The 23,388-nt window shown below is 36.2% G+C and overlaps 1 protein-coding gene across 24 annotated transcripts in view; it reads left to right on the top strand.

Annotated features, from left to right (window-relative positions):
- Positions 1-3,057: 3,057 nt before the first annotated feature.
- NRXN1 (neurexin 1) overlaps positions 3,058-23,388 on the top strand; it is a 1,068,016-nt gene continuing 1,047,685 nt past the window's right edge. For 21 of the 24 annotated variants that reach the window (XM_057497214.1, XM_057497215.1, XM_057497222.1 and 18 more), the window contains exon 1: positions 3,062-4,751. In XM_057497214.1, coding sequence (XP_057353197.1) covers positions 3,980-4,751 — 772 coding nt within the window. In that variant the 5' untranslated portion in view covers positions 3,062-3,979. Of the gene's footprint in view, positions 4,752-23,388 lie in introns of all 24 variants that reach the window. The other 3 variants (XM_036925921.2, XM_036925923.2, XM_057497228.1) reach the window with 2 other exon arrangements.

Below are 23,388 nucleotides of genomic sequence, written 5' to 3' on the forward strand. Positions count from 1 at the left end.
AGCCTTCTCGGGCTCCACCACCGCCTCCTCCTTCCTAGCTCTTTCCCTCTCCTCCTCCTTCTGCTCCCCTCCGCTGCCTGTTCTTCCCTCCCGCACTCTTGGAGATAGACGCTCAAGCCTGACGCCTCTGAAAAGGCAGCGGCAGTCGCCTTATCCACAGACCTCAGGAAATTCGCTTTGGCCGATGCATGCTTCAGGCTCTGGCTCCAGCTAAGGGAAAAATCGGGCAGGTAAAGAAGCTCAATTTGGGTTTGGGGGAGGGGATGGGGCGAGGCAAGCTGGAGGATATCTTTCCCTGTTGCAACTGAGCTAGGATCTGCCACAAATGCACTGCGAAAGATGGGTGGTGGGAGGGTGGAGGAGTATAGATCTTAGTTGTTTTGCGTGAAGCTTTTTAAATAGATGGCAAGAAGGTGAGATGGTGTTACTGGAATAGTAACTTAAAGGCTGAAATCTGTGATTTATCAGCAAAAGAAAGAAGACAAAAGGCAAATCAGAAATCAAAGCAGACATATATATATATATATATTTCCCTTGTCCGTTAGCCCCATGCTGTGCCTATCCTTAATTTGTGTAGCCGAGTCCAGGCTCCAAGAAACTGCACTGATATTAGAGATCGAGCTTAGAGACTGGGCGGGAAAGCCAGGGAGAATTTTGGGTGTGCGCGTATGCTGGTATTAAGAGACTTTGCAAAAGCCAGGGGTAAAAAGACAGGCACTTCAAAAAATCTGGCCAAAAATTTCAGGTTCTTTGTGATACATATTGAAGAGTGCATGGAAAGGGGTGTGTGTGTGTGTGTGTGTGTGTGTGTGTATGCGAGAGAGAGAGAGAGAGAGATACCATAAACATATTAAAATAAATTCAACTGCAGCTGATGAGCATACTGTATTGATCCTTCCAGTGTCTTGGGAATGAATTTGATTCTAGAAATGAAAGAAAAGATTAATGAAGCTGTTGGTCTGCTTTTGAATAAGAGCGCTTCTTCCTTTAGCTGCAGTAGGACTGTTTTTCAGTTTCTTTTATTTCATCCTCTAATATGTGAACTCACCAGGTTTTTCTGGCACCTAGAGAGAATCTTCTTTTTCATATAAATACAGATACTGTCTCACACATGAGCTTCCTCTAAGAACGGGAGAGTCAGTTGACCTCCCGTGTGGTAAGAATATATATATATATATATGTATGTATTTTTTCCCTTTCTCTTCCATTCCTTAAAAAATAGTCAAGGTATGCATTTGTCGAGGAGGGCAGGAGAGAGGGGTGAAGAAGGGTTTGTGATCTATATGATATTAATAAAATAAATGTCTCCAACTGAGTCTCTCACATACACACACACAAATGGTTTTCTAACACAAGAGACTGTAGATGGTTTCAAAACACTACTCTTGATCTGGAAATTCCAGATTTATTTCACACATGACTGAAAACTTGGCAGATTCCTGAGTCCACTTAAACAATGAGAATATATTGAATAATATGCTATCTTAGAATGATTTTTAAGAGTACCTTTCTTTGGGCTTGGCACTGGAATAGACAAGATATGGCTGGTGATTGCTGATGGTGTAGAATGTATCAGCCGTAATAAATAAGCAATCGAGATTTTTATTTCCTTTTGTTACTGGACAGTGTGTGTGTGTGTATGTGTGTGTGTGTGTGCTGTGTGTGTGTGTGTGTGTGTGTGTGTGTGTGTGTGTGTGTGTGTGTGTGCTGAATGAGAGAACCAGTCATCAATTTCATCTGAGGAGGAACTTGAAGTGGGATCCCCTAGCTTGGTGGCTCTCAGCTGACACCTGTAGGGATTGCTCTGTACTGAAGAGAAATGCTCTTAGCTCCCTCCATGGAGGAGCAGCAGCACAATGCGGTGCCATAAATTACTGCTAGTTTCAGCTTGTAGGGGAAAAAAAAGTGTTAATTGGATAGTGAGCTTCTGTGTCCAGGCAATAAATTTGTGTGTGTGTGTGGTGAGTGGGGTGGGGGTGAGGGTTATATGTGGTGTGTGTGGTGGCTGTGGGGGGGTAGGGGGCACAGAGGGAAATGGTGAGGGAGATAACATTCATTTGCTTGACATGACCAGATGATACATTTGTGGGGGATTTTGGTTAAAATATGAGAATAATTTTTTTGGTAAAAAATGACTTAAAAACAACTCACTATTTATGATTTCTGTACCATTTCAAGAACCTGTTTAGGGATAATAAATAGAGGTGATTTAATAGTATAGTGAATGATTCAAAGATATAATTAAAATTTTTTGCATCCTGGAGCCATAGCAGCTAAGTTGACACACATGCCAACTGCTGTTCTGACCACAGGAATCCTAAGAGCTGACAGCCAGATAAGGACTTAAAGAGCAGTAAGGATCACTTCACTTCACTGTTATGCAAAATATTAAATACTTACTCATCTTTATAAGAGTTAGTATTACTGGCAATTGAGGTATAAATGCTGCCAAAGATAGATATCTGACTCCAGTTAGATGCTTTCTCCTGTAACAGATTATTCCTTTAATAAAAAGGGGAAAATACATGTTTGAAATTTAAAAGACTCAATCAACCATTATTACTCCTTTTCTCTCTGAGAAAAATAACATGATAGGAATGCTATAGAAATCCAAGCTAGCAGTTTCCAGTGGACAGTGTGATCTGCTTTGCTATTGTAAGATCTGCTATTAACTGAGATTTGAATAGGTTACATTTTTATTGTGCATGTAACCAGTATACAGTGTGGACAGAAGTCCTTAAAAGGGCCTTTTTTTCTCTTCTCATACATTTTTTAAAAAAATAAAATTTTTCAGAAAAAGTAAAAGATAACTATAAATGAATTATAAAAATCTGAAAAGGTTACCTTTAAACAGTTACAATAGGCTACAATGGTGTAATGGCTGATTGTAAGAGTGTGATATTAACTATTAGGAGACATTAAGTTTTAATTGTAGATTGAGACAAATATGCTCCTTCTAATAAGGTTGACTCTTGACTTACTAAGAGCACTAGTTATATTCCTGGTTTCTGAGTTGAATAATGATTTATATGATATACTTATAGATGACTTTAGAACTTAATTTTTATTTTAATCCTCTGCAGATTTCTGGGTCCTTAAAAAAGACAAAATAACACAAAAATACATCACCAACACACAGCCAATTGATAAGCTGGCATCTTAGCTTGGCCTTACAGAGGCAGAGAGAAGAGGAGCTGTTGTGATTTCTACAGCTAACAGCTATTGGCTATTTCACATCTTCTGGGCTTGAACCCTCTGTCAGGGAAAGAAAAAGACAAGTGAAATCCACCTCTGAGGCCATGTATAACAAATTCTGTGTTGGCTACAGTGGTGCTGGAAGTCCATGATATGACAGAAGAACCAGGCCTTTGAAATTGCTCTGGGGTTGATAAATGGTGACCTCAAGAGGCAAGGAACCCCTTTCTCCCTTCTGAATTGGGGCACTACATCTGGAGGAGAAATACTTGAGGCATTCACAAGCATCTGAGGACGCTGGTTCCCTGCTGTCTTCTTGCTCTTCTCCGAGGTGTGTTTGTTTGTTACCTGACGCTGCCTCCCTTTTTTCCTGGTACCACTGATGGTGGTTTTTGAGGGGTAAAGCATCTATTGACACCACCAACACCCTTGAAATAGTTCATTGGATTCAAATGGAGGAGTGATTTACCTTGATCTTCTTTTGACACCTTTTCCAGAACGTTGCTTCCAAAGTGTATCCTCTCTTTGGTCTGGAAGTTCTGTGGCTGTCTTGCACCACTGGGATCTACATTTTCCAGTTGGGAGGGGACTACAGGGAGAAAGGGAGGGGTTGCTGGAAGAAGAAGAAGAAAAAAAGAGCTAGATAAAGGAGGGTGCATACCTCTCAGTCTTGTCCATCCCCATACCTTACTTATTTCCGGACCCTTGTTTCTGCGTGACGTTGTCCAGGACCATTTTGACCCTGTCGGCCCCCGCACCCTCCCGCCGCACCCCAGCCACGAGCATGGGGACGGCGCTTCTCCAGCGCGGGGGCTGCTTTCTTCTGTGCCTCTCGCTGCTGCTCCTGGGCTGCTGGGCAGAGCTGGGCAGCGGGCTGGAGTTCCCAGGCGCTGAGGGCCAGTGGACGCGCTTCCCCAAGTGGAATGCCTGCTGCGAAAGTGAGATGAGCTTCCAGCTCAAGACGCGCAGCGCCCGTGGCCTAGTGCTCTACTTCGACGACGAAGGCTTCTGCGACTTCCTGGAGCTCATCCTGACGCGCGGCGGCCGCCTGCAGCTCAGCTTCTCCATCTTCTGTGCGGAGCCCGCCACACTCCTGGCCGACACGCCGGTCAACGACGGCGCATGGCACAATGTGCGGATCCGCCGTCAGTTCCGCAACACCACGCTTTTCATCGACCAGGTGGAGGCCAAGTGGGTGGAGGTCAAATCCAAGCGCAGGGACATGACTGTGTTCAGCGGCCTCTTCGTCGGGGGCTTGCCCCCCGAACTGCGCGCTGCAGCGCTGAAGCTCACGCTGGCCTCGGTGAGGGAGCGAGAGCCCTTCAAAGGGTGGATTCGTGACGTGAGGGTCAACTCCTCCCAGGCTGTGCCAATGGACAGCGGCGAGGTGAAGCTGGAAGACGAGCCGCCCAACAGTGGCGGCGGGAGCCCGTGTGAGGCGGGAGAGGAGGGCGAGGGCGGAGTGTGCCTCAACGGAGGTGTGTGCTCCGTGGTGGACGACCAGGCGGTGTGTGACTGCTCACGAACCGGCTTCCGCGGCAAGGACTGCAGCCAAGGTAAGGCCTTACACTTGAACCCCTGGGGCCTCGACCTGGGCAGGGCAAGGGGAGGCAGGGCGAAGCAGGTGGGTGCGAGTTGGTGCATGGGGGCTTCCTTCTCTGGACGGTGTGTTTCAGTTAGTTTAGAGGTGAAGACCTGTTTTTGGCCTCTCTGCTTTATCACCTCCCACAGCTCCTCCCTTGGCATTCTCTTAATGGTAGAGCAGTTCATTTCCTGTGTCGATTTCTTCCTGGGGCTCCTTTCTAGCAACCCTTATTCCTTACAAGTGGCAAGTAAAATGACCTTTCCTCTTCATTCCTTGGGTTCTTTGCCAAGCTGCTCCCTATCTTCATTGGGCTGTGACCCACCTGACTAACCACTGTGCTCTTCTCTACCACCTGTAAGTGCGTAACACACAGATTTTCCCCATATGATGCAAACAAGCATCTAGAAGATTGGGCACACTGCTGGTGAAGGGTGAAGTACAGGAGAAGTTCATGGTTATGAATCCCCACATAGTTATTTGTGGTAAAGGACAAAGGAGAAATAATTCATGGACACTGCTGTGACTTTTACAAGTCAAGTGTAAAGTCTTACTCCTGGTTGTGGAAAAAGGGGGCTAGAAAAGGTTGGGGAGCATGTGAAAATTTTCTTGATAAGAAGGAGGAGCCTTCTTGGAATTAATGTTAGTTTTATGGTTATGTCCAAGCCCAATATTTGTCAATTTAAGTAAAATTGTGTGATTTCTGTGGTTTCTTGAAGTGAGAGATAGGTCAGTTAATGTTTAGAAATGTTAGAGATTAAGTAACATATTGCTCAATTAGCCATGGGAAGATAAACAGTAGAGAAACTAAGATGTTGCTGGCCTGGGAAGCTTCTGCAGGCTAGTAAACAGGATGCACATGAAGGATTGCAACAGATTTTCTGAGTATATACAGCTAATAATATTTGTCTGAGTTGAGAAGGCCAAGTTGTAATTTCTGCTCTTCTTAGGGATTCAAACATGTATGTAATTAAAAAAAAAAGGAAAAACATAGTTTTATTTTCTCCACTTTGTAAATAAAATTAACTTATCAATGTGTTTCTCCAATGTTGCTACATAACAGTGACCAAGGAAAAATATTGTAAAAGTACAGAAAAGCCTATGAAAAGAAAGTAAGATATGAAAAAGATGAAACATGGATGTATCTGTGGCTGAGCAGGAGAGAAGATGTTAGGGTTTCAAATAGCTTATGGGTCAAATCAAGGCAGTCAACACATGGATAAATGGCATCTATGACTGAAATTTTTTAAAAGGTGAATTATTAAATCTAATTTGAAAGCTGCAGGGACAAAAGTTCTATGTATGGCTGTATTTTGTTGTATAATATCTTCTGGCTTTTTTGCTGACACTGAGAAGGGGAACTAGCCCTTGTAAATCTTACTAGACTTGGCAATTCTCACTCACCTGACTAACAGAAATGTAGGCTTGATAAAATTTGTAATTCTTTAAACAGTAAAGGGAGTGAGTTAGGAAGAAAAAACTTGGTCATTAGGAGAGTTGTGTAGCCTTCATGTGTTCATGGAAAAAAAAAATGTAAAGGGTGATTTTATTGTTCTCTGCCTTCATGAAGGATTTTGTTTTCATTGTATTAGGCTTAAGTAATTATTGAAGGCTGTATATTCCATGGCCTATACTGCACTTCAGATTGGCCAGTAAATTTCCATGGACTTAGCATCAGGCTTTACAGTTATGTTACACAAAGTAAAACTATGTGTTTTTCCCCTACCAAATCTAACATAATTATAAATCATGAATAAGATAGCTACATATGTTAATTTGCTGTAGTATAATTTGAAGTTGCATCCTCTGCACTGTTAATAGAAATGAATAAAAAATGAACATTATTTTATGGGAAATATGTCCTAAGTATCCCAGTACCACTTTAAAATACAGTGCAGGCAATTTAAAAAGGACACATGAGTTATAACTCCCTTAAATCAGGAAACAGATATGATACAATGACAGCTTGTACTGTGTAGGAGGGTGTTTTATATGAAAAAAAAATCTGTGCATTTTTAACATAGGGATCCAGGGATCATGCATAATCAGAAACAATTAAGAATGGAGAAAGCATGGCAAAATATGTTGAAGAGAAGCAGAATTAGATGTCTCTGAAATGCATTTTATTTTTCAAGGGAATAGCTCTTTCCATAAGATGTAGAATTTGGAATTATTAAGATACATAATTGAATAGTATAGTACCCAAATTGAACCCAGAAAAAACATCCATTAGGATTGTTCTGGGGCACTGATTCATTTTGAAGATTTAAGCTGAAAATGGAGTGCAAAGATCACCACTAGTAATGAGAGGAAAACAAAAGGCTGAATTCCTTTGATTATCACAGAAATGGAAATGGAGTGACATAGAGAGTCAGTCTTCCCAGAAGGATTAACTCCATTTTGCTTATTTTTCTTGTTTCATGTGTGTCAAGTGACTTTTAAATAATTAACTGAGAATGGATGCCTCTCCCAACACCAATAATGTATTGATGGCTAGGGATAGATGATTTCCATTCAGATGAAATATAAACAAAGCCCTGCCTCTAGCCAGTATTTACACTGATTGCCACATTCTTTTAAAAAGTAATTTAAAAACAAATCCACATTCATTAGAGAAAATGTAGGAAAAAGTATTAGCCGCAAACATTAAACAAAATTCAAATTATATCTGGTCCCAACTATAATTTCTTTTTTAACATAATAAAAAAGTCTAATATTACTTTAGTTATCTTCATATTCAAAATATAATAAGAACTACCAAGCAGACTATAAAAATATTCTGGTTTTTTTTCTAGTGTAGAATGTCTTGAAACAACTTCTGTACCTGTAGAATTCTAGAATATTTTTATTTAATGAGCTCACTTTTATCCTCACTCTAATTTATTCAGGCCTAGCAAGTTTTATTTATTTATCTATTTATGTAGTGATGGAAAGAGAACACAAGAAGATTATGTGTCATGATAGTTCGCAGAGGCAGGGTAAGAGTACAAACACTATTCTTGAGCCTTGTATTATCATGTCTGCTGAAAAATATTTCTAGTTTATTAGGGTTGATATTTTTCTCAGATTCAGGATTTTTCAAGAGAACAAAAAAATTAAATGGCTGGTAGAGCAGAACTAACTTATGCATCACTTATGTTATTTGACCCAGAAAGTCAGCCTCAGAACTCAACTATCCAAGAATGTCATCTTTCCTGAATGATGGATGCTTATGGGGTACATAACTTTTTCAGTGAATCATATTCATCTAAGTGCCCCTGAATTGTTATTATTTAATAAGTTTCTACTTAAGAGGACTAACTGTTTCCTAGCAGCTTAAAAGAATTAATGAACCCCATCTCTATCCAGCTTAAAAATGAGAATAAAAGACTGGTTAATGACAAATTAAGTTTTTATACTTTTTATGATTTCCAGGTCTGGGTTTCATACATTTTAGGGTCATTTATATTAAAATTTCATACTATACACTGAATATTACTTTTATACACTTTCCCTATTTAAATTTCCAAAGATGCATATGGCTGTTTGTTTAATATTGCTGAACGGGGCAGTGTGATAGATGTCATTTAAGAAATACCCTGCTTTACTGAGTTTACTTATGTGACCAGATAGACATGATATTCACCTATTCATTCATTCATTCACTTCTTTATTCAACAAATATTGATTTTATGCTTTAAATGTGCCAGAGTACTAGGCTCAGGTAATAAAATGGTGAATAAACTCTCGAAAATAGTTCCTGCTTTCATAGACTTCACATTCCAATGAGGAAGCTTATTTTGTAAAAGGGGGATTTAAATTATTTTTTAAAAGGGGGACTTAAAATGGTGGTATATATTTTGAAGGACAGATGCGTGGTAGTGTGAGAACTTAAAATAGTGTACAGTGACTAATCAAAGGTTTTCCTGAGTGATATTTAAACTAAAAACTGAGAGATATAAATAAATTAACCAGGTAAAGGCAGAGGAGAAATACTAAGTACAGAAACTTGGTGCAGGAAATGGCATGGCACATTCAGGTGACTCAGAAAAGGCCCTTGGGTATGGAGCTGTTAGAGAGAGGAGTGGGGCCAGGTCATTCAGGGCCTTGTAGACCATGACAAGGATTGTAATCTTTGTTGTGAAAGTGATGGAAAAGCAATGGGAGGAGTTTAATGTAGAAAGGGAGGAGGAGGATGCCATTATTAAAATTGTATTTCCAAAATGTCATTCAAAAACAGATTTTTGGGTGGCCCGAGAAAAAGGGAAAACATTATTATTTTTGGTTTGTCAACAACATTTATTAAGCATCCACTGTAAGCTGTGGACTGAACTAGGGGACATAGAGAAAAAAAAAATTCTTTCTCTAAGGAAGTTAGAATATTATGAGTTTGGTTATGTGTAGAAATCTAAAGTTGTTCGTTTTTTAGAACACTTTGGTTCCACCTGTAAAAACCATTATCTGAACCCTTTTTGTGGGTTGTCATATGGTTTCTTTCAGATATACTCCCAGTGAAATCTATAGGTTTCTGGAGCTCATTGGCAATGTCATATTTTATTATACCCCCAAGTACCTTGTTCAACCTGTCTGACTTTTGCTAATATATATTGGTTGATTGATAGGCTTTCAATGATTTAACTGATACAATAAAGGAAAATATTATGTAGGTACTTACAATCTTTTAAGTTAAAAATAAGACCAAATATGTAATGACTGTATACATAGGTACTAGACAAAATGATTTAAAAATTTTGCTGGAGTTTTGTTTGTAGTCAACCATTATAGGAATAGGTAGATTACCTGTGCTGAACAACCTGAATGGAGTCAAGAAATTAATCAATAATTTGGTTTAGATAAAATGTTCTGGTAAGTCTTAAGTATGACAATAAAAGGCATCTTTCTAGTCTATCATAAAAAAACTTATCTTGACTATAAAATAACAATCAAAACTGAGTTACCATTATAGAATGCTACAAATAAGATGGAATGTATTCATTTTGAAATTAGAATTTTTCTGAGATGCAATTGTAGTGTAGAGGTTAAATTATACACTCTGGGACCACACTGCCTAGTTTAAGTGGATACACTAAAACTTCTTTTCCTCAGTTTTGTCATCTGTGAAATTGGGATTAATATATTATTATTTCATAGGATCTTACCAAAATTAAGCAGGTGACTTCCTGTAGAGCTTTTAGAACAGTTCCTGACACACAGTTAACTTTTTGAAGTGTCCATTTGTTGTTATTTTTGTTATTATTACTACTGCTACCACCAGCACCTCTACTTTTGCTGATAGCATTTTTTATAGGGTTGCTCTCAAGCAAAATTCAAATATGGAACATTTTCATTTGAAAGAAATTCTAATGTAATAATGATCATTGGTTAGCTCCAAAGTATCAACTTATAAAGAATATGGGAATGGGTGCAATGCTCTTTCAGATTTTTTTCCTGCCATGTGATTAGTTACACAATCTGTGTAAACAGAATATGGCGTTGGTTCTGAAAAACTAAATTCCTGATGTGGCATTGCTGCAAAATCATGGTTAAAAATAGAATAAAGCCACTAGTGTTTCATGTTTCAATTTCTAAGATTGTAAATTGAGAAACACCTAATCAGTCTACTAATATGTTGTGAATTCCTGTGAACTTACCAGATAGAGTGTTTGTGAATAGTTAATTGGTGCAAACTCTCAGAAAAACTTGAACATTTGAAAAAAATATCTGATGGCAGCCGGGTAGACGGCTCCAAGATGTTCGGAGTGTTAATAGTGAAAATGTTAAACATGTTTCTGTGAATCTACTTTGAGGTCATTTTAGATGAATTCTAGGTCTATACTATTTATGCCCAATAGTATGTACAAGATTTGGTAGAGTTCTTTTATTACATATTGATATCTTGGTACAGACAAACTAAGTAAAGAAGGCATTGGTCCCCTCGTTCCTCCTGTGTAAAATCTAACTAAAGACATATGTAATTTAAGGTAACAACTACATAAATGCTTATTATATGAGTCTATTTATATGAAGTTCAAAACAGACACAAGTGATCTATGGTGATAAAGGTTATGGCAAATGGAGGTTACCTTTTAGTGGTGTTTACTAAAGGAGGACACAAAGGAGCTTTTGCCATGATCTGGGCAGTGGTTACATGGGTATTCATATTTCTAAAAAGATTCATTGAACTATACACTTCCGATTATGTACTTTTCTGTGTGTAAGCTCTACTTCAGTTTAAAATAAATCCTTCAAATTGTAAAAGGAATGCTGCTCCATGAATAACCAACGCACTGAAAACATTGAAAAAATCTTACAAAGGAGTGCTTAATAGAAATCCATATTTTTAACTTTTATGGAAAAGAGTCAAATATTTGTAACATAAATACGAACAGCATTCTCGAAAGCAAGTAAATATATATATATATGAATAAATCTGAGAGTAAGGAGAGACAGTATTGTTTTAATCACCTGTACAACCTTTGGAGTTGTTTCCAATTTCTTGTGCCTTTATAATGAAAATAAAACATAATTATATATTTTACATTTGCATGTGTTGAGGGAAAGTCCTACCAACACATTCAAGCAACATAAGTGTCCTAATCGGACAACTCAATTACTGGTCTTTTAAGTAATTGAGATAAGTTTGTTGTAAGAGCTCAACAGATATTTGAAAGAGTGATAGGATATTGGAATAAAACATCACTAGTCGAACTGTAATTCTCATAGTACTCTCTAAATCTACAAATATGCATGATTTCTCCCTCAAAATATCAGATATCAAATTATTTCAAAATATTAGATATCCATTTATTTCAAAAGGTGCACTAGGTGCCCCTCTTTTTATGGTGCCCTAAATACCTCTCCAATTTGAATACAATTTAAAATCATTCTGTTTAGTATCACATCAGTTTTTGTAATTATGGTTTCATGTTTACTGAGTTAAAAGCATTTTACAGTTGCTTTGTCTATTTTTATTTATTCCTATAACATCCTACTTGATAGGTTTTGTAAAATTCCCGTTTTACAGATGAGAAAACTGTGAATTAGAAAGCTAACTTGCCAAAGTCCCAGAGCTCAATGACAGAGCTGAAATTCAAGCCTACCTGTGTCCATTGCCCTAGCAGGCAGCTCTGTCCATTATGTGTATTTCACTTAACAAACAGCTGATGGATGCTGCGAATTTGTTCACTAGTTATCACTTGGTGCTAATTTGAATGGTTGACTTGTAGTAAAGTCTTCAGAACTCCAGATTATGGTGGACTCTTCAATTTAGTGCCATTTCCTTATGTTGTGATAATAAACAGAATAGCTTGTCAGAATTCATCACACTTTGTTTCTGTAACACTTATTTTCTTTTTTGTTAATCTTCTATTCATATTATACCTAATGGGTTGGTTCTACTCTAATGTAACTAGAAGTAAAGCCAAAATATATTGCATCTAAAGGACACAACAAACAATTCTCGATCTTTTGAATGAAAAGTTATCACAGAACAAGCAACACAAAATTTTCATCCACTTCAGAATCTGGGAGAGAAAATTATTGAAAATATCAAAGTCCTTGGTTATTCAGCACAAGTATAAAGATCTAGTCCAGTCACATAAGTAGACACTTAGTGAGAATTGCTGAGTTAGAACATGGTTCTGCTGAAGATATAGATGATGATATACTGGGCACTTAATTGAAATTACATAATGAAAATATAGTGCCTCTTTTTGGATAAGTGAGTTTGGCTTCCCAACATATTGCCTAAAGTTTAACTCAGGAGCTGTTCATAGAGTTAAAAAGATGTATTCTCTATGTTATTTCTGGTATATATGAGAAACTATTTTTGGAAAGAAGTGGGAGGAACACAAGTCTGACCTGGCAAGCCAAAGTGCTGACCTGGTCTCTTGTCCAGTTACTTGTGCTCAAAACTGTCTGGACTGTAATTAAGAAATACACTGACACCACATTAATGGGAACAAGTGCTACTTCAAATAGCACTTCCTTCGGTTGGTTCCCAGGAGGCATCTGGTGGTCCAAAAGTTAGAAGAAGGGCTGCCAAGAAGAACAGTTGCTTCACTAGCATCCTAACACCAGGAGGGGCTTTCTATGTTTAATTATAAACATAATGAATTCTGTGTGGATGACAGTCCACAGTGGAAGCAACACTGATCACAGCTTAGAAATGACTGTTTTTCGTGTCCTAACAATACCTGGCTTTGTATCTGGAACCAGCTAAGCTTAAATGGTACTCATACATTCCTAGATTCAGCAGAATGAATCCAGTCCAGCAGAGGCAAGGAAATTAAAGACTCATGTTTTTCTTCTAAGTAATGATGTCTCTCTATAATTACGTGTGCCTAGACTCTCCTTGGAGAAATAGCTGGCATGGCAGCATATAACTATAGCTGCCTTGTGGAAGATACTGCTGTTTAGTTTAAGCTTTTTCTCTTGAATGCAAAATTGATTTTTTTCAGCAAATAATATAATTATCTATTTAAAATTATTGGGTGCTGCTTCAGGTACTGAATGTTTAACTTAACCAACTGAAGTCACTGTAAAAATAGGAAGTTATATATTATATTACATGACCCAAATACACAATATGTAGGAGGATACATTTATGAACCCCTATTTAAAAAATTGTGCCAATTTTCTATGATAAAAGATTACTATATTCTAAAATAGTGAGACATATACTTTTGATATATTAATGTATATGTGTATAGTATATAAACACAGATATGCACAATAAATATGACATGACATATACAAGAAAAATACATAACGTAAGCAGAGGAGGATTTTTCTAAGTTGTAAGAAATCATGTAAAAAATCTTCAAAATATGTATTGGTTAAGCATGTCATTAAAATATGTCTTTATAATTTAAAATAATCTACGTAATATATACGTAGATTTTCTACACAAGATCTTAGAAACCTAAAAAGTATCTTCTTATAATAAGACAAATGACTTTCTTTGATCAGGCATCATATTAGAGATTTCGAGGTCTGCAAACTAGCATTTTGATATTATTGATTAACAAAATCCCAACTGCTCCTGAAGATTGTGTGTAAAACTATTTTAAGTTTGCTCTAAGATGGCTCTGACAGTTACCGAGAGTAATTTACTCTGATGGAACTTTATTATTATTAAATAGTAATAGCTATTATTTAACTATATGGGAATGAACCACAATTATGTTCAAAAAAAGATGAAAGAAGTTCAGGTAATACAATAATAATGACATCTTTAAAACTTTCATACATAAGAAAACTAGGGGTTTAAACTTATTTGCTACACTCTCAATGAATTCAAAAGATGCCAAGACCAACACAGGAATATTTTGAAACAGCTATTTTAGGTCAGTAATAGCCCTGAAGCCTCTTTTACCAGAGTAGGGAGTATATAAGAATTTCTGTTTTTAATATTTAAATGAATCCCTTCTATGTCTTAGAACATGCCTCATTAGTCACTTTCTATCATTATATGGACATTTTTTAGAATTTATACATCATTAATTGTTTCTGTGGTGTCAGTCTTGTTCAGATTAGAAAGGTAGAATTAAAATAATAAAGCTTTCTTCTATCACAATTTAAATTTCTTGGATTCAAATGACATTTAAAGTGGTGCCCTTTTTTTTTTTTTGCTTGAATTTCATCATTCACTCTTCTACTTTCTATATTGATTTCCTTCATAAGAGTACGATCAGAGGTAGAACTTTAGAAGTTAGACTAATTCCTTATCTTGGAATGGAACTATCTCCAACTGTTAGCTGAGAGCTGTGCACTTTCCCAGAGGTCTTTGGAAATAAAGAACAATGGGTACCTCCCCTTCCTCCAGACCCAAAGTGTTATTCATCCTGGACAAAGTCTTTGTTTGTATGACAGGAAATACTGTGTTTCATCCTAAACAGAGGCAATAAAGATTTGTATTGGGGCCAAATATACAATCCTGGGGTGTCTTCTATCCATAGAAGATGGAAGTTGGAAGGATGATGAGACCCCAGAGAAGCTGGGAAGTCTGAGATGTGTAATAATTGAGAAAAATGAGACAGACGATTGAGAGAAAGGAGCAGGAGATAGGAGAAAAGATGATGATTAGGGAAAAATGAGTGTTGGAGGAGAAGGTAAATTAAGAGAGAGAGAACCAGCAGAATCTGAAACAACCAGAGCACTGAGAACTGATGATTTAAATATGAAGAATCACACATCTGGTTAGTGGAGGAGGAGACTGAATGTGTGTTTCTTGACTTAAAGCCCCAGGATTGAGCTGAAAAGAAGAATAGGAGGAAGAAAAAGATATGGATAAACATATTATTTTCTGCAATTCAATCATATGAAGTGTATTATCTTTCTTTTATCTCTATAGGTTCTGGAAATATGTCTTTGTACTTTTTCCTATTGACTAATGACAACAGCAGCAAAATCTTATAAACTCATACTCTGTGTAAGGTACTATTTTAGCTTTTTACACATATTAATTTGTTTCATCTTCCCACAACCCTATAAAGTAGGTGATATTTCCCTTATCTGACAGATAAGAAAACCGAGGCTCAGAGATTTTCTTTTTAATTACTCAATTCTCACCTAGGAATTTGCAGAGCTGGCATTTAAACCAAAGCTGCATGATTCCTGAGGTTATGCCCTGAATTTGTAACTCCTTCTTTTTTACAGTAAAATAATAACTCACTGTATATCCTTCACACACTCTTTCTATGAGAATCTTGCCTGTGTTTAAAAAAATGTCTGTATAAGCTAATGCAATTTCATACTTTGTCTCTCTCTCTCTCTCTTTCAGCATTCTATTTAAGTGTTTAATAACTTTTCCTGGGCAGAATTTCTTCCTTAAATTTAATGAAAATCCTTTCTCTGCTGACATAAATTAATTTCTTCTTGTTATGTCCTCAGTGGAAATAAAATTCAAGTAGTCAATATCCCCTTGAATTATCTTTATCTGCCTAAGAAAAGAGTGCTGTCTTCACTGAGCTAAAAATGTTTTAGATCCTCCTTCTGTGAAACTGGTCTGACATTCAACGTCCTTCCCCTAATCCCTGGCTTCTTTATTTATTTTACTCACTATCACCTTGACTCTCTAATGCTTTCCCAAAGGCTAGTTCCCAGAACCTATTACCATTCTCTTGATCTGTTCATCACAACAGGATCGCTGCACTTGCTGTGACTCCTTTACCTTTCCCCTTGCTTCCATCTGACTTGCTAACTTCCATTACACCTTGGAAATGGCATGCATGGGCAGGGACTTCCTAAAATTCTTGGTAGGTTGTTGCGATTTGGAGTTTAAGAAAGACAACTCCATCATCACCAGCTTCTGTAGCTCAGGCCGTCCAGAGTTACCTAAAGGGAAAAGTCTTGATAGCGTTGCATTTGTAAGCAGGAAAAAGTCAGCCAGTAAACTGTGAACTGATAAACAGAGAAAAGAATTTGGACAAAGGAAAACTGGCAGTGGTACTTTGGTCCACAGAGGACCAAACAAGGGAAATGGATTTGAACGGGAGTGTTTTGATTTAGGGCTGAGGAAAGAGAAGACAGCATTTGCTTGTAATTCTAGTACAAATGGGAGAACAGGCCAGCAGAAGTGGTGGGCGAGAATCTCTATTCCTGGAGATCCTTAACAATAGCTTAGATAGACAACTGCATTGCTTAAGATTTCCCTTTTTCTGGCCAGAGGCCCTTGCTCAATGACCTTCAGAACACATTTTAAGCTTTTGGTTATGTAAATAATCGTATTTTTGGAAAACCCTAATGTACAATTCTCCGAATATGGAAATAGTGCAAAACAACACTCCCCCCACAAAGAAAACCTACCCTCTGCCAAAAAAAAGACAAAAAAGAAGACTATTTAAGACTGAATTTAAAATTCACAGATGCATCTGAGTAAAATACGGTATCCACTGCTATAGAGCACTTGGTCCGTGAATTACTGCGCCAATTGCCTTAACTTACTGTCATTGCACATAGGTGTGCCTGGGATACACTCTGGACAGGCTCTCTGCCCACATGCTTGTGTTTGCCCTGAGCCAGCTGCTCTTGTCCTCTTTACACAGTGGGTTACCCCAGTTTCATGTTTCCTTGAATGTGGTTGAGCTCAAGTTACAGCTGTTGCCTCTGTACCTCAACTCACCTTGCACTGCCACTTTTTCATTCTGCCCTTCTTCAGGGTATCCTCCCAGAACTAAAGTCACCTTCACCAGGTGTGATATCCCTGCCCTGCTGCCTGGCTGCAGCACATTCAAGTGGCTTCTCTCCCATATCAATCCTTTTATATTCTGTGTCACTGCGGTTTCTCTGGGAAATACAGCTTTGGATGAAAGGGGCTTGGCATTGGTATGGATTCTTTCTGAAGAAGAATGAGATGGGAGGGCCGAAAAATAGTTTTTGAGTTAAAGCAAAACAAAATAAAATCAAAGCAACAACCACGTACAACATTAAAAACACTTATTTATGGGTACTCTATAATGTTCATGGTTTCTCAACATAACCAGTTACACAAACCAGAAGTCTAACCTTGACTGTATGTTTTTAGCCCATTCATGAATACATTCATAATTCAAAACCACTTACTAAGAAGCATACATGAGATGAAATGTTAGCTCTTAGGCAATTGTTTACCTGTGTTCTCAGCATCCTTGAAGACTGAAAGTCTGGCAGCACAAATGAAGGTTTTGAAACCTAAATACAAGTATAAAAATTCAGGAATTCAAAAATATGAATAAAATTCACTATTATTCACAGTATATGAAGATCTGTAGTTGGGTGAACATATGTGTTATTAGTGATATTATTATGATATCAGTTGTAATAAAAATGAACCTTTCTTTTTGAACTATACAGGTATGGTGGTATGCCTATAAAGAGTGAGAAACATAAGAATCCATTTAAAAACTACAGTTAATAGATTATTGCACACTCTCAATTAAGTCACCATAATTTCAAATTACTCTAATCACAACATTCTTCCATATTAAATGAAAAGTTTGTATTAAGTCATTAGAAACTTACAGAGGATGGGCAGAAAAAGCAATGAATTAGCAAATACTTGTTTTTGGTATAAACTGTGAATACAAGGAGAGTCAGGGAACTTAACATTTTTTTTTTTTTTTTTTAGTGAAATACTATGTTCTGATCAATCACTGGCCTAAGAATTGAAAGGGGAAGAAGTCACATTCTAGTAGAGCAGGCTGGCAGACACATGCATGATTTCAGCACAATGCAATAAATGCTATCACAGAGATGGGTATCTAGTTTTACCAGAAGCCGGAAATAAAGGGACAAAACATGTTTTCAATGACCGATTCACTTGATTCTGTTGATATGCTATTTCAGACTCTCATATTCACCCATCAAGATTGTTGTTATAATCTTTTACTACTTCTCCTAATTCCAGGCAGTAATCCTCATTCCTCTGTGCAAAGCCAATTTTCCCTACTGCTGGAGTGATCCTTTAAAAATATTTCTCCTTTGGTTTAAGATAAAGCATACATTTTTAAGAATGGCAGACAAGCACTTTTCTAAGTATGTCCCTGATCTTTCCAGTCTCATTCCTTATCGCTTTCTCCCAACAGAAATCTTGTGCCTTAAGCCAATCATTATTTGTATTATGAAAAATAATTACATTTACATGTCTCGGGGCCCTTTCTAGTGCTGTTTTTCTGGACATAAAGCCTTCTGTCCAGTCTCTACTGAATTAAATTCCATGCATCATGCATGACCCATCTACAAAATCTCTGAAATTCTCCTTGAAATCCTACTCTAACCCTCCTACAGAGCCAGTGCTTTGTGTAGACCTTTGTTAATATTGCACTCAAGACATTTTATTATAATTATTTAACATTCCATCTTATTTGTTCATGTAATTCTAAGTCCCTAAAGAAGCAGTTATACTCCTATTTATTCCCCTATTGTGTATGTTTATGCAGCAGACTGGCCTGTAGTAGGAGCTCAATAAATGTTAGAAAATTTAATTAAGTTCAAAATATTAAGAATAATGTTTAAAGAAACCAAATAAGCACTTCTTTAAGAAAGAAATACACATAGCCAGTAAATATAAGAGAAGAAGCTCGATCTCAATAGGAAAGCAATATAAATTAAGATAAGGTATTATTTCTTGCCTAGTAGATTGAGAATTTCAAAGAGCGTCATCATAGACAAGTGTTGGCAGAGATGTGGCAATACAGGCACTCAATGCTCTTGCACATCTTTGGTTGGAGTGTAAATTGCTACACTCTTTTTAGGAGCAACTTTACACTAGCTACGACTATTTTAAATGTATATTTCTTTTAAAGCAGCAATTACCCTTCTAGGAATTTTTTTAAATTACAGAAATACCTGAACAAGTCTCACAAATATATAATCACTGTTACACTGTCTGTAATGATGAAAACAAGTAAATGGAGTCAACTGAAATATTAATTTATATGTAATTGGCTGACTAAACCATGGTAGACTCATAACAATGCCTCATAATATAACATGAATGAGGTATGCCTCTATAAACTGGGATGGAAACATTTTAAAAGCATATTGTTTTGTGAACATAATCAAATTGCAAACATGTACATATACACATATACATATATGCACAATAATAGGATTATATATACTTATTTATGTGAAAAATAAATAATTGGGAAATTTCAGGTATTTAACTGTTTTTTCGTGGAGGAAGTAAAGAAAAAAAATCTCTTTTCAGTTGTTGCAAGATAAATATAAGTACCAGAGCAGATTAACAAAGAAAGTTGGCAACCCTCTCTCCATCTTGAAGGATTTCAGTGAAATTTTGAAATGCCAAACTAATAGTCCATTTCAGAAGATCACACTCCTAATATGACCTTCCAAAGCTTTGTATTATTATTCTAGATTGAACATTCCATTGTAGAAATAAAAACAGTGTTCATATAGTTAGGACAAAATATGGTACTAATAATGTTACATGATATATTCTGAAAGAATATTCTAAAATAGTGAATTATAGAATTTAAATACTGTATAATTCCAAGAATTTTTTTTTAATTGGACCTGTTCTCAGGAGATTGATTTTTGTTAATGTTTCATTTACAACATCTCCCCCAACCCCACCCATTCTCAATCCCAAATTAGAGAGATAACTGAAAGGTCAGTGGTGTGTCCAAATTAGTTTCATAGTCAGGTGAATTATTCTTGTAATGTTTCCTCTTCCTAATGGAAATCCTAGAAATATCTGAGAAGTCTTAATGATTGACAAGGCTTTTCTGCTTTACTTAATACACATATATGTTATCCGTAATTACTTAGTTGACTCTTTAATTTGTCTAAATTTATGCAGGCATAATGGAAACTGACAATACAATTTTCCATTGAAAATTGTAAATGGGTGACTGAACTGAGCAATTCACCTCCTTTCCAATTCTTTTGTACAGATATCTTATGCTACATCAGAGTGCCTAGACTTTGAAAATATCATCTGTATTCATTCACCCATGCATGTAAATTGATTTGCATGCTCATTTTGTGGTTTCCAAATATGCATTTGTTGTGTAAAGTTTTTCATATCTAACCCAAAATGGTTCTTTTACCACTCCCTCAAAAATACAGCTGGTGTGAAGCAACTACACATTAAATTCAGGTGCTTGCACAAATGGATTTCTATAGAAAATGCTAAAAGCCTGGAGAAGAAAGGCTTAGGTCTTGCCATTAGTCATAATTTTTATCTCAGATCTTGATTTTAGGGGTCAGCTCCTTAAAATTTTTCAGGGGAAAATTGGAACTAAGTGACAAGAATTTATGCAGACTATCCAGAGTATTTATCTACTCATGATTTTTATGGGAACTAAAGATATTCAGTATAATAGTGGACAGGTTGCATTTTGCTTTACCACCAATTAGTTATGCCTTACTGGACCTTGGTTTTCTTAACTGTATATCTTTGATAGTTCTAGTTAAAAATACACAAACACACACATGCACACACACAAATTAAAGTTAAAACAATAATGTGATTTATCCCAGTAAATAACCCCAATATTGTTACTAAATTAAAATAACCTCTTAAAAATATATAAGCATCTGAGTGCAAGTTTTTAAAAAAATTAACAAAATTTCTGTGGCTATGACCATTTGTAAAGAGTTAAAATATTTCTAGTTGGGAAGTTTTCATTTTTTTGTTGGCTTTCAGTATTTACTGAGAATCTTTCACACATAATTTTAAAGTATATATTATATGAAGTAAAATTAATAATATTTTTTAAATGCCCTGAGTCATAATATGCAAGAGGAAGGGATTGATATTTACTGATTGCCTACTGTATTCTGGTATTATCAGTTTTGTGTATGTTATTTTATTTACTGTTCACCACCACAGATAGATTTATTTAATTAATCTGCATCCTGCACTTAGAAAAACTAATGCCCTGAGGATGTAAGAAGCAAGGAGAGAGTTTGAACACTGGCTTCACTTGCCTCTACATCCCAGGCTTTCCCCTGTGTCTCCATGGTCACCACGCATAGCTTTAGAATAGCTTGTGTGGGCCCTGTGGAATCATTTATACAAAAGATCAAGTCAACCTCCTATTTTTAGAGAGCCTAATAAATGTTTGAGCTACTCTCAAACTTAGAGAATATTTTTTGGATTTAGAATCAAGTTTGCTTTTAGTTAATTTGATATATGTTTTTCTTTTGTCCTCATTTCTTTTATGTATGTGTAGATGAATGTATTTCCCAACTGAATAATATATTGCTGATGATGACCAAGAAGAAACCTCTAAATACAGTTTCTGAAGACTTCATAGGAAGACTATGGGCAAAACTGAACCTACATAGAATACCCCTTGTTTTTGCTCTCATTTTCTTTATCTTATCATTAGTGTATTTCTGGTTTTTGTCTTTTCCTTCCACTCTGTAAAAGAGTAATTTTTCTTTTGGCTACTTTTTCTTTCTTAAAGTTATAAGGCTTATGATTTCTTCATCATATTCTGGCTAATTTTTCATCATAAAACATTCAAACTATTTATACCAAAATGACAATTATTGAAAGGAAGAAAATAGCTCAAGAGAATTCTTTACTATTCTCTGCAGACCATCACTTTATGGATTTGTCCACATTTTACCTAAGTATATTCTATGGTGATATTTTATCTCAAAATTTACCCGGTTTAAGAAATGAACATTCATGTAAAAGTGCATTCCATGAAAATGTTTATATAACCAATATTTATTTTCTTCTTTTCAAAAATGTATTGTCAGTAATTTCAAAAGCACCATTAAAAAAATAATAACAAAAAACACAAAGAAAAGAATATAGGTAAAAGTACATTCTTAAGTGTGTAGTGTTTAATACATATTATGCAAACTTTCCCTAAACCCTTTTCTAGGTAACTTGATTTGTCATTGGAGTTGACTTCATAAATAATCCATAAAGTGTATTCCTAGTTTTCCTGTTGTAACACCAAAACTTCTATAAATAATTCAGAAATTGTAGTGCAATATGTACAATTTTGGCCCTTAGATTTTAAAATGTCCAAATCAGTTTTTATTTGGGCAATATTTTTTTCTCTATTATTTATGCATTTTAGAAACAATTCAGAAAATTCTAATTTTTAAAATTTGATAATGATCTGAAAAATATGTCCAATTACATATCAAAATGAAGATAATCTGCTACAAAATGAAACTCTGAAGTAGAAATGAATCACTAGCTATAACTCATTATAGTATCCAAGATGGTATTTGATACAGAGAGAAAGTTTTAAACATTTATGACATTTTGAATAATATTTAAAGGCATGGGACTTAAGCATGAGGGATGAATTTGTGATCAGATGTGCCTGGTCACTACTCTTCTGTAGTTTTAATCTACAGGTGAATATACAAACATGTAGAAGGTCAACTACAATTCAAAGTGATCAACACTAACAACATGCAATTCAGATGTAGGAGGAAGAGAAGTCTTCTCAGAGGAAAGTACAGCTAGGATGAGACTTGAATATGAAAAGGAGTTAACTAAGGGAACAGAAAGGAAAGAAAAAAGCATACACAAAATACTATGCCTCATTTGAAGAGCTGAAAATAGCTGAGAATTTGTGGTGACAAAGGAAAGCTGGTGCAAGTGGCTAAATACAGGCTGCAAACAAAGGTTTGTAAGTCTTGTAAACTGTTAAGGAGCATAGGATTTATCTTTTGAATATGTGGAAGAGTTATAAGAACAGAAAGTAATATAAAACTATAATTTTAGAAAGATCACTGTGACTACAATGGTAGATCTTGTATGGAAATCAAAATTAGAAATATTTATTATTTTATAATAAATAGTATAATGCATATAATTATGTGGGTCCACATGAGATGACAGAGGTTCTTGTAACAAGGTCTGTGACTGCCAAATAGATACATATGTGTTTTGAAGACTGTTAGCTTCCACATATCTAGAAACCCAACAAAAAGTGTAGATTTGTTCTTTGTCAATATGGGGAAGGATAGAACTGAGTGATTAGGATAAGGGTAAACCAACTGTCAAATTGGGAAGTTGAGGATGGCAAATGAAAGAGGAGGAATTGGAGTGAAATCCAGAGGAAGATGTAAGTTTTAGATACAGTTAACAGCATAGTTACTAGCCAAGGAAACCAGGAGTGACAGAAATGAAAATATCACAATAAAAA

This window comes from Manis pentadactyla, chromosome 2, assembly GCF_030020395.1.
Source record: "Manis pentadactyla isolate mManPen7 chromosome 2, mManPen7.hap1, whole genome shotgun sequence".
NCBI classification, from domain to species: domain Eukaryota; kingdom Metazoa; phylum Chordata; class Mammalia; order Pholidota; family Manidae; genus Manis; species Manis pentadactyla.